The sequence below is a fragment of the Arabidopsis thaliana genome, chromosome 4 (assembly GCF_000001735.4).
Source record: "Arabidopsis thaliana chromosome 4, partial sequence".
Taxonomy (NCBI): domain Eukaryota; kingdom Viridiplantae; phylum Streptophyta; class Magnoliopsida; order Brassicales; family Brassicaceae; genus Arabidopsis; species Arabidopsis thaliana.
This window is the reverse complement of record NC_003075.7, coordinates 7,218,178-7,230,898: the sequence shown is the minus strand read 5'-3', so window position 1 is coordinate 7,230,898 and position 12,721 is coordinate 7,218,178. Positions and strand designations below refer to the sequence as shown.

The 12,721-nt window shown below is 31.0% G+C and overlaps 2 protein-coding genes and 2 long non-coding RNA genes across 4 annotated transcripts; 2 read left to right on the top strand and 2 right to left on the bottom strand.

Annotated features, from left to right (window-relative positions):
* Window positions 1-905: 905 nt before the first annotated feature.
* Window positions 906-2,928, top strand: AT4G12060 (Double Clp-N motif protein). Its single transcript, NM_117276.3, has 5 exons — window positions 906-1,239; window positions 1,352-1,390; window positions 1,501-1,610; window positions 1,722-1,901; window positions 2,473-2,928. The coding sequence occupies exons 1-5, from the start codon at window positions 1,001-1,003 to the stop codon at window positions 2,628-2,630; spliced, it is 726 nt and encodes a 241-aa protein (NP_567386.1). The 5' UTR covers window positions 906-1,000; the 3' UTR covers window positions 2,631-2,928.
* A 5,602-nt stretch (window positions 2,929-8,530) lies between these two features.
* Window positions 8,531-8,730, bottom strand: AT4G05950. Its single transcript, NR_141941.1, has one exon. It is a non-coding gene; the product is annotated as an other RNA (long non-coding RNA).
* A 2-nt stretch (window positions 8,731-8,732) lies between these two features.
* On the top strand, window positions 8,733-11,247 carry AT4G12050 (Putative AT-hook DNA-binding family protein). The gene has a single exon (NM_117275.4). The coding sequence runs from the start codon at window positions 9,741-9,743 to the stop codon at window positions 10,758-10,760; it is 1,020 nt and encodes a 339-aa protein (NP_192942.1). The 5' UTR covers window positions 8,733-9,740; the 3' UTR covers window positions 10,761-11,247.
* Window positions 9,244-9,450, bottom strand: AT4G05945. The gene has a single exon (NR_141940.1). It is a non-coding gene; the product is annotated as an other RNA (long non-coding RNA).
* Window positions 11,248-12,721: the final 1,474 nt, after the last annotated feature.

The following is a 12,721-nucleotide window of genomic DNA, read 5'->3' as shown; positions in this document are numbered from 1 at the left end:
TGGGATTAAATTTGATTGATAATGTGATTGACAATTTAAATCAAAAATTTAAAGTAAAATTAATTATTTTGGAAAAAAGATTTAATGCTAATGGCATTAGATTGTAAATAAGTACAAGTCTAGGATTTATTTGCGAAAATGGCTGCAAAAATGTATATATAGATTCTTTCTAATCTATTCCTTCATATCATTTCCAACTCATCTCTATTTTTATCTCTATACTTTATTTTTGTATTTATTTCATTCTAACTCATCTATAGTTTTATCTCTAAAATAGAGTTTTTTTATATATAGAATAAAAAATAAAAATTTCTATTTTTTCTAACAAATAGAGATTTTTACTTTTGAAAAAGCATTGACATAAAAAAAAAAATCTCTATTTTTCAGTAAAAGAAAAATAGATACAACCATCCGAGATTGTCTCACTCCCAATCATATTTGAGACTAATTTCTCTAAAAAGATATATAATTGTTCCAAGCTAACAATGGTTTACTATGATAGTGGATTTACTTTTCTGAAAACTGTGTTGAATTTGTGTTGGCATTAAACTTTTAAACGGAGTAGTAAAAAATCAACTTAGTTAATGATAAAGCTAATGGTTGTCATTAACTCGTGTCTATTAGAAAATGAAAGGTAGAATTTTAAAAGGCAGAGTGAAAACATGAAATCCACCATTCGTATTCAAACATATGTGAGAAAATAAATTAGGTTTCAGCATTCACTTTCTTTTTGACTATTTGAATTTTTTGTCTTGTGATAAAATTTGTTTTTGACTCTTTCACTCGTTGATAGGCCCGTTTAATGATAAGCAATAAGCCCAAAACTAAACTTATTTTGTGTTGGGTTTATTCACATCTTTTAAGCCCATATAAGAAAGTTTTAAGATTTATAAAACGAATACGATATCGTTTCGACAATCGTCATTCTCCAGGACTCTTCTTCTCCTTTCCCAATTTGACGTTCTTTCATTTTTCCCGTTATCCAGACACACTCGCGAAAATGGCGGCTCACTCTTCTTGCAACTTTGCTTTGACGAATCCGATCATCTCACAAATCGATTCTTTCTCTAAGAAGAAACTATCTGTTCCATTATACTTCTTCTCTACAAGAAAAGCATTGACGAATCCTTGGTTAGGCGTTGTTGATTCATCCCTCTCTCTCACTTCTCCAGTCTCCGCTCTACAAACTAATCGCCCAAGAAGAATCCATAAATCCGCCATCTCCAGCTTACCCACCGCGTAAATTTCTAAAGTTTTGATCGGATTTTAGTTGATTTTGATCAATTTTATGTTGCTCCATTTTCGCAATTGTGGTTGATTTTGTTCAATTATGTGCTTTAATTTGTTGCAGGAATCCAGATTTAGTGGTTTCTGATGCGAAAAAGCCCAAGTAAGTGTTGTTTCTTGTAGACCTAAGATTGAATTGAATTGCTTGTTTTTAAAGTTCCTGGGTTGATTTAGGTTTTTAAAGAAAGTTAGAGGGTAATGTTGTGAATGTAGATGGTCATGGAGGGCAATTAAATCATTTGCAATGGGAGAGCTTGAAGCTAGGAAGCTCAAGTATCCAAATACTGGAACTGAAGCACTTCTCATGGGTATTTTGATTGAAGGTACTTACTTACTTTACTTCTGGTTTATTGCTTGAGATGATACAAAAGGTTACTAGGATCTTGGTAGTGAGTGATATTTGGAATGAGATAGTGTTTGATTTTGATGAGCAGGAACTAGTTTTACTTCAAAGTTTTTGCGGGCGAATAAGATTATGCTTTACAAAGTGCGTGAAGAAACGGTCAAGTTACTAGGAAAGGCAGATATGTATTTCTTTAGCCCGGAACATCCTCCTTTAACTGAAGATGCTCAAAGAGCACTTGACTCTGCTCTGGATCAGAATCTAAAAGCAGGTTTGTCTCTGTTCTAGCTTGATCTGTCTCTATAACTTTGTGAAACTTATCTTCTGCTATATGGTGATCAATGTTTCCGTGAGAGGAGAAAATTTTATATCGATTGGTTAATTTCTTAGTGTACTAGAAAGTTTTCATATCGTTGGCTTATCAATCTTGTGAAAGAGAGATAGCTTTGGTTATAAAATGTTCCATTATATGCATATAATGATAAACATCGGTAAGCAACGTTACTTGGAGAACAGTTTATTCTGATGGAGAGTCTGTTAATTTCTTAGTGTAGTCCAAAGTTTTTCATGTCGTTGGCTTATAAATCTTGCAACAAAGAGATAGCTTTGGTTATAATATTCTCCAGTATATGCATATGGTGATAAATGTTGTCGTGAGAGCAACATCATTTGGAGAACAGTTTATTCTGATTGATAATCTGTTAATTTCTTAGTTTACTCAGAAGTTTTTATGTCGTTGGCTAGTCATTTTTTCTAGTATAAACTAAGAAATTAACAGATGTGCCTACTTCGACTTCAAGACTGACTCTTAAGCTCCATTGTTTCAATGCTTGTTGTTACAGGTGGTATCGGGGAAGTAATGCCAGCACATATACTACTTGGGATTTGGTCTGAAGTTGAATCTCCAGGTCACAAGATACTGGCAACTCTTGGTTTCACTGATGAGAAATCTAAAGAGTTAGAGTCTTTTGCCTCTGAATCTGGCTTTTTAGATGAATAGTATATTACATCCATATCATTTCTCCATTAATGCAAAATCTCCAAGTTCATAGTTGCTGTTTGCAATAATATTCGTATGTGTTCGTCTTTGCTCATTCTTATTTTCGGTTCTTTGTTTCGCCTTTAAGACTTTAAGCTTTTTTCACAAAAACTACTAACACTTGATCCTTAAGCTTTACTTGCTATATAGCTTCTGGACTTCAGTTGTTATTGGCATTTCTTTCCCCAGGCCAGTTTTTTATCTAGACGATTGACGATTTTACAATGTTATGTGAGTAAACCCTAAATCTTGATTAAAGACCCTTCAAGCTCTTCTCTAGGCTTGAAAGCCAAACTTGCGTACATTAGGTCAATGGTATTATAGATAGTAACGTTAGAGTCAAATCAATTGGGATTTGAAAAGAGAGAAATTTTAAGAAATGGAATGGAATCTTGGAGACTTGGTGATCAAGAAGGATGGGAAGTTTTATTGAAATATAAAATTTTGGAGTTTTGGTTAACAAGAAGGTTAAGAAGAATACTAATTTCGAGATTTAGAATATAGAAATACAGGACTTTTCTATCTAAGTGAAAATAAGATTGTTTGGGCTTAAGAAAACCTTCTTTGTTATGAAGCTGTTCAAGATTACATTGTGAATTTGTGATTGGTTATATAGTGAAGTAGGTAAGTTGAGTTGCTCTATAAAGTTCCCTTGGGATGTGTTTGCACTAGGCTCAATAAACTTGCACATTGAAGCGTATGATCATAGGCTTGAACCGGGGAACAGACCCGGTTAACAACGCCATAAGTCATCGCTACCAGCCCACCACCATTTGAGGTAATCGGTTTAGCTCAGAATGAGATTATTAATGTCTTCCCTCGACTATATATGATGATAGTACTTAGTACTATGACATGGTACATTTATTAATAAGTAGTCACTAATCTGAGAAGACTATAAGCTGGAACTTATCTACAATATTTTTTTTTCCAACCACATCTACTATAATTTTTATGATATAGAGAATCATTGTTTATGATCTGCAGGGAAATATAATGTACTAAAATTAAAATTTGAACTTTATACCAAATTTTATAAAATCATTATTATTTAAATCAATAAAATAGTCTAATTTTAAACTTTCAATTCTAAATCAAAAAAAAAAAAAACTAAACCTGAAATCTTAAACCCTGATCTAAGAAAAATAATTTCTGAATCATATAAACTAAGCCCTAAATCTGAAATTGTATATTTTCTTAATTTTTGTAATATTAGTTTTATTTTAGTTTAGATTTAAAAATCTTAATCATCATCGCATATGCCTGTTTTTTAGTTTTTTCAATCTAACAGTATATATATATGTACAGGCTATCCAAAATTGAAAAATATTTATATGTTAAGAATAATATAATTCAGGAACATAAAGTTAGCACCATGTGAATGACAAACCAAAAAGAAATTGTTTTTAGTCTTTGGCAATGAAAATCCACAAAGATTCTGTATAATGAACTTTAACAATTTAGTTTGACCCTGAAAGAGCTCCTGAAAGGTTGGACGATTAACTTGTAAGTATTGTTCGTACCAAAGTCATTTATTATGTTAGTTCAGATACTCAGAGTACTTTTGTGGATTGTAGAATATTGTTATAACTTACTTGTTGTATATAGCTTTTCCCTTATATATCACCCATGCAAGATGTTGTGAATATGAAGTGATTGTAATTCAGTAGACAAATAATATGAGATTAAGAAGACATAAATAATTTATTAATCACGAGATTCATCATGGATAGAAGCACCGTTGATATATATCATGTCATGCAAGTTCTTTTTAGCTTTAGCTTTGTCATTTAGCTCAATTTTGTCTCCCCCTTTCAAGTCTCAACGATGCCGTCTTAATTCTCTACTAATGGTCTCTTAATCATTTTTTTAACTCACACGCCCCCACCACTTTGACATTAATCTCCTATTATCACGACTTTTCATGAATACTTGTGCCTAATCCAGTTTTTGATCCACCGATTAGTTAGGCTTTAATTCAACTTTAATTAGGGTTTTCGGATATTTATTAAACAGATTGTTTTGGAGGTCACATTTATTAAACAGCTCAAAGACAGATCAGTTTAGAATTATTATTTTTTTTCATTTTTTTCAACAACTACTAAGTTATCGAAAATAAACTTTCTTCTAAAAAAAGCCGTTTAAGAATCGATGAGATTGTATGGAAAAAGAGAATATCAGGGACACACACGTTCTTAACTAAACAATTAAACCGAACTTTGTTACAACAAAAAAAACATCTTAAAAAAGGAAAAGTGATAAGAATATATCGAAAAGTGATCATCTCTTCTGCAAAGATGGGCCACTCTGCAAAATTATCAACCATAGAAATAAGATTAGAGTAAGTAGTGAAAATGTAACCCTAGATTCACCCAATGAAGTTATGTATTGCCCAAAGCAAATAGTCAACTTCAACGTAAAATAGGAATTAACATTTCATGACATTTTTAGCTCAATCGAGGTGAAGGATCATATCTTGCTCAAGAACCCATCCATAACTATCGAGACTTTACTCTAATTAATATGTTTTCGGTCGATATGTTTCAATATGGTTTTGGCTGATAATATGTATGTTTAATATCTGAAGACTTCCAAAAAAAAAACTAATTAAATAATTTCAAAAATTTTAATTTTTGGGACCTCAAATTTTGTTTTTGGTTGGACTCCGTTTGCACAATTTCTTATTTGTTTATATGTTTTTAAATATCTAGATAAACTCTCTCTCTTTTTTTTTTTTCTAAAGACTTGTTTCATTCATAACTGAACAAGACTCAAAGCAGCCACAAATAAAAAACTCTTTAATATATAAGAAATAAAATAAGAATGTCAAAATAAAAACTTCAAAACCTATAAATATAAACGCCATTGTTTTGGAAAAGATGGTAATTAATTGATTGATGACATACCGTAATTATATGTGTTAATCACTACTACAAAAACATTTATTTACATTGGCTGGGAGGGGACCATAAATAATAAATTGAATTCGTGAGGAAAGCATAAGCACGATAAGATTCGAGGCAATTAGGTGCCATCCACATGGGGACTTAATTTTAAAAATATTTAATTAATCAGCATAATCTACCAACTTTCTTTATTTATTTAATTTATCCAAGTTGTGCTCAATTGCTCATACAGTTATATACATATTCAATTTGACATAGACTTTTTTCCTTCTAAAGTGATAGGTTCATTTATTTGTTTTAACTTTTCTTCTTTTCTTTTTTCTTAAAATATGTGACCTAATCTATATATTTCTTTTGTGGGCAACACAAATTACGCTATAGTTTTAGTTCTCATCACAATTTTTCGATGCTTTACAAGCTTGCATCCCTTTGGCCTTTTACCAATATATTGTCTGTCTTTTGCCTTTACTCTTTTCTTGTCTTCATCAGGAATTTTACTTTTGACAACGCATAATCTGGAAGTTTTGATAAGTAGATTGTTTTTTCTATCTAATTAAAATGCATAAACATTTTCATTATTGTTTAAAGTTATTATACCAACAAAATAGTTTACTCGATTTTCAAATAAATTTCACTATTTTACATTTCTAGTATCGATAAGTGATACTATAGAAAATAGTTTGAGTACTTTCATTACATTTTTAAGAGTATCAAATTGGAAAATACATAAATTAAGAGGATATAATCAAATATCTGACGCAGTTTGACAATTGTTTCATCCTCATCTCTTGTATTATATAGGTTCAAGTTTTTTCAGCACATATTGTACTTTTCCATTAAAATTGACTGCAAGATTCTTGTGATAAAAATCATATGATAAAAAATGTTTTTGATATGATTAAATAATACACTTGCAGTAAAAAAAACTTTCGAAGAAGTTCAAACAAAAAAACGATTTTGTAAATAGATAAGTGAGATGCTATTTTCTTTCTATTGAAATGTTAAATAAAAATGCTATTTTCGGCTATATTAGATGCTTTAATAATCTATATAATTTATTAGAGCATGTCATGATATATTAAAAATGGTTTAACCGAACTTTGGGATAGTGACACACAAAATGATTAGAACATTATAGTATACAAAGTAAGATGTCAAATGTTTTTAACAATACTCATACTTTAACAATTTAAACATATACTGACGTACAAAGATTTATAGACTACTCAATTAATAATCCGTAAAATTCGAGATTAAAAGCAAGTTGTCCTCTCTTTTTGCGAGCTTCAGAACTCAAACGCTGGTCTGATAAATAAAAGTCATGCCTTTTTTTGATGAGGATAAAGTTTTAGAAAATACAAAGTGACCTCATTTCCCTAAAAACTTTATTGATTTTGTTATTCGTAAGATTATTAATAATCATACTTCAAAAACTATGACGTAAGGTAATGTATTGGGATCAATAATCGTTATCAAACCAACTAATTGTTGGAAGTTTTACAGAAAACAAAATTTGTATCTCTTTTGGGAATATTAGTACGTAGTTGCTAGTAGTATATATATACGGAGGACAAATTAAGTAAACGAAAAGATAATAATAATAATTACTATCATCAATACGTCATATGCATTGTGAATTTAAGATAATACACACATGGTAAATTGGTAGTAATTGTTAAAACAAGAGTGTTTGCATGATAATCATAATTGTTTAAAAAGAATGTTATAAAACAGATGATAAACTAACTTTTCCAAAATATAAGATAATGACTATTATTGCTATATGCATGGTAATCTAATGAGGGAATCACATTCTTAAAATTCAAAAAGTGAAAGAACCATTTATCAACTATCATTATGGTTTTGGTTGTTTTAAGATTAACACAATTGAGCGAGTAATTGTACATGCATATAATTTTGGATTCGTACATAACCAAATGTTCTAATTACTTATGAGTCATATTTTCATATTTGAGATTAGATATCAATCTAATAAAGTCAAACATCAACAGCAATTTCCTCATTTGGTGGAACTGTGTTCTCGTATAAACTTGCTTTTATTGTCAACCAACTATGTTCTCATATAAGCTGGTCCAGATCATCAATAAGTTTTTTTTTTTAATGTAAAATACAGGAAAGAACTTCGATTATGATAGTGTATTAAAACAACTTTGAAGTATAAATCCATATTCATTGGTTCTTTCTTTTTTCGTTTTCATGTGAATTAATGTAACTCAATAGAGGTATACCCAACTATTAGATATGCTATATAAAGAAAAGAAAAACTATTAGATATGCTAATATTGGAAGATTACGGATCGGATGACCAAATGTGTAGATGTAATATATTATTTATGTAGAAACTGTAATAGCTTAACCATTTAAATAATACTGAAATGGAATCGCATTATTCCAGTAACCAAAGGCTTAGTTTTTGTGCGCCAGATTCGGAATGTAATCTCCATAACATGTAAATTAATTATTACAAATTGTGGAGATCTCATGAAACTAGAGTAGTTCATGATGATTTTGTGTGTAAAATGTAAAAGAGAGTTAACTGTCCATCATGAATGTGATCTGAATAAAACCGTATAGCGTAGATCTTTACAATGGAACTATTCCTTTGAACCGCTTACTGTGTTGTTTCTAAGTGTTGTAACGAGTAAATCTCCTTCGATATTAAGGTCTTAAGTATTTGGCACATTTGATGCAGTATGAAAATGGTACATCACATTAACAACATGAAACATTAGACTTGTACCACAAATAGATTAGTCTTATTTTACGTCCAAAAGAATACTAGATTTAGTCATTGAAAAGTTGCACAAATTAATAGAAACTAGTTAATAATTTGTAGTATTTTGCTTAAATAAAATTTTCAACTACATAACTTAGATAAATTATAAAGCAAAAACATATACACACACACATATTTTGAGCATTCCATTGCTAATCCAAAATGCAAACGAGAGGAAGGAGAAGGGCACGTGGAGAAGGGAAGAGCATGAGAGCCGACAAAGAGCATCTTTTAAGACATGGGTTTGCGTCCACAAGAGTCATGCCATTGCCTCTCCGATCCTTCTCTCTCTCTCTTTGCACATTCAATTCAACAATCTCTTGTCTCTCTCTCTCTCGTGCTTTCTCCCTTTGGGTTTGAGATTTGTCAGCGCCTTCTTCGCGTCTTCTTACTACTTCACTCTCTCCAATGCCATATCCCCACATTGCATCCTCTATCTTTTTTTTTCTTCTTAATATAGTATATTATACCACACAATTTATCTACTTTATTGCTCATGCGCCTGAAATTCTTTAGTTTTTGTTAAAACAAGTATATATCTCACTTCTTTGTACTTAGTTGCCCTAGAAGTTAGAAGATTCTTATTTTTATAGAGAAAACCAATTACATGTGCGTACATATATATATATGTATGTGTGCAACATATACTTAATGTATACGTATTTAAATATATGATGTTAGGAGTACTTAATTACTATTCAGTATACATACACGTTGCGGAAAATTACAAATCGGTGCTAAAACTGTTTTTACATTATATGAAAATTGCTTCAAACCATTTTTCATTACAAATCAATTATCATGTAAGCATAAAATCTATACTTATCGAAATTGAGAGGGATTGAAATATTATACCAAAACAAATGGCGTAGAAGTGGGGACCAAAGCACCGCCTAAAACATGAGAATGATGTCATTATCATAAGCACAAGAAAAAAACAAAAGCTCTACATCTCTCTTCTCTTCTACCTCTCTCTAGATCTTAACCCTAATTTACCAATCACCAACCAAAGCAAATTAAGTAGACAACCCCCACAGACACCTCAAAACACCAACACATCACAAATAAACTAAAAAGTAAAAATTACAAAAGAAGAGAGTGAAAATAAAAACCAGCCAAAAGCCCTTTTCACTTCCTTCCAAGTACAACTCAAATCAGAAGAGAAGCTATAAACAAACCTAGAGAAAAAGAGAATAGAAGACAAGAGTAGAGAGAGAAAATAAAACCTTACCAAATCAATCAAAGAATAAGATGAAGAACAAAATTCCAGCTTGATGTATTTTGTGAAAACATTATTATTCTTTTCCTCTTCTATCTAGAGTCTCTCCTAGGTCAAATTATCAAAATCAATTCTCATCTCAACATAGAATGGATCCAGTTCAATCTCATGGATCACAAAGCTCTCTTCCTCCTCCTTTCCATGCTAGAGATTTCCAATTACATCTTCAACAACAACAACAACATCAACAACAACATCAACAACAACAACAACAACAGTTCTTTCTCCACCATCATCAGCAACCACAAAGAAACCTTGATCAAGATCACGAGCAGCAAGGAGGGTCAATATTGAATAGATCTATCAAGATGGATCGCGAAGAGACAAGCGATAACATGGACAACATCGCTAATACCAACAGCGGTAGCGAAGGTAAAGAGATGAGTTTACACGGAGGAGAAGGAGGAAGCGGTGGTGGAGGAAGTGGAGAACAGATGACAAGAAGGCCAAGAGGAAGACCAGCAGGATCCAAGAACAAACCTAAAGCTCCAATAATCATAACAAGAGACAGCGCAAACGCGCTTCGAACTCACGTCATGGAGATAGGAGACGGATGTGACATAGTTGACTGTATGGCTACGTTCGCTAGACGCCGCCAAAGAGGCGTTTGCGTTATGAGCGGTACAGGAAGCGTTACTAACGTCACTATACGTCAGCCTGGATCGCCACCTGGCTCGGTGGTTAGCCTTCACGGCCGGTTTGAAATCCTCTCTCTTTCGGGATCTTTCTTGCCTCCGCCTGCGCCGCCTGCAGCCACCGGACTAAGCGTTTACCTAGCCGGAGGACAAGGGCAGGTCGTTGGAGGTAGTGTGGTGGGACCTTTGTTGTGTTCGGGTCCTGTGGTGGTTATGGCGGCTTCTTTTAGCAATGCGGCGTACGAAAGGCTGCCTTTGGAAGAAGATGAGATGCAGACGCCAGTTCAAGGAGGCGGTGGAGGAGGAGGAGGTGGTGGTGGAATGGGATCTCCCCCGATGATGGGACAGCAACAAGCTATGGCAGCTATGGCGGCGGCTCAAGGACTACCACCGAATCTTCTTGGTTCGGTTCAGTTGCCACCGCCACAACAGAATGATCAGCAGTATTGGTCTACGGGTCGGCCACCGTATTGATTATTAGATTGCTATTATTATATATACATGATCAATGGAATATATACATATATAGCTATGTATTTGTATATATGTAGCTATTTACTAATAGATCTTACATATATATAAAGCAAGCTAACATGGAATCATTAAAAGGAGGTCTACGAAGTATGACGTGAAGTTGAAGACGGCGATAATATTGAAGATCAACAATTCAGTAGATGGTTTTCAGGTTCTTCTTTGTTTTTTTTGTTTCCTTTGGGTTCGTTTTAGTGGTAGATCTTTTTTTTTTAATGTTTGATTATGTGAGGTTAATTTAAGTTGTTATTTACTTTATTGAGATTTCTTTGATGAATTTGATTCTTAATTATGTTCCGTATGTTTTGCTCGTTTACAAGAATTACTTAATTATCCAAAATTATTTTTGGTTCAAGTTATTACTTTAACTATTGTAATTCAACTCCCATAGATGTTTTTGTTATTAATATCTTACGGTATTTTAGATAATTAAGATCATCTTCTCCCATATCCAAGTTTTTTTTTTGGGTAAAGGTGCCAACTTCGAGTTAAATATGGTTATTATATAAGTTTTAAGTAACTTCATTTAGAAGGATAAAACAAAACAAAAATTACGCATATTTTACGTGAAAATATGTAAGTAAAACAAAATGTTAACATCACAAAACAAAATTCTCAACTTTTTTCTATAAAAGATATAGCACTGTATATAGATATTAGGGTAAGCCATAAGTGTGGTTTTTAAGGAGGGGTAATTGCAACTGATTACACACATATCACATATGGTAAGTCTGTTGTTTTAATGTTATACTAGGTTCTAACCCCTGTTACAATAGGAGATAATATATTTTTAAAGTAATTTTACTTAATAACTAAAAGTTTCAGAAGTAGTATTTTAGAAGATATATTTAAATATATTTTTAGTTTTATTCAAGTATAAAATTTGGTAGGCTAATACTTGATGTATAATAGTATATTGATATTATAAATTCGGCAATTTTATTGGTATACTATCTACATATACATTTTTGGTAGATTTTTTGACCAAAAAATCTCTACACTATTTACTAATAACATACAAGTTCTTACAAATTTTGAATTCAATCAAATATTTTATTCATAAAAACTTACAAATCATTAATTTGTATTAAATACTTGAATTAACTTTTTCCAAAAATTTTATCCTTAATTAAATATTTATTTATTAAACTATATTCGATTAAGGCTAATTTCTTAAAATCTTTGTATGGACATTAAATAAATATATAATTTTCTGTCACTATATTTGTTCTTATATCTAAATTATTTTGACTTTATATATAAAATACATATTGTTAATAAAATATTAGATTTTTCTGCGTACGATGTAATTCATATTTTTTTTAAAAACATATAATACTCAAACATATAATTCATATCTATTACAAGGTCTTACATTGCTTAAATAATTGAAAAATCGTTTAGAGTTATATTATAAAAAGACCAAAATAATTCTCAATACGAATTAGCAGAAAACTTGATTTATCAGATATCAAAAATTAAAAGTGTTATTCGGTTTACTCCGGTTATATATTTTAAATAACTAAAACTTTAAAAATTTCAAAATATTATATATTAAAAACTTTATAAAAAGTTTTAAATATTAATAACTTTAAAATTTTATGAAGTTTTAAATTTTATAAATATTGGTAAAATTATGGGAAAAGAATGAGTTTTCTAAACATGAATTTTCGAGTTGATACGGAGGGAAATAACTATTATAGTAAAATAGATCATAAGCCCCGTATTACAGCACATGTCCAAATATTTTCATTCAATAAATTCTAAATTTTGTTTTTTGAAGTAAAAATGTTATAATATAAATTTTGAGAATTTGTGTCATATTATGTTTTTTTTTGTATTATATTTACTTTGTTTAGAATCATGTTTTCACAATAATGAAGGAGATAAGATTGTAGTGTATA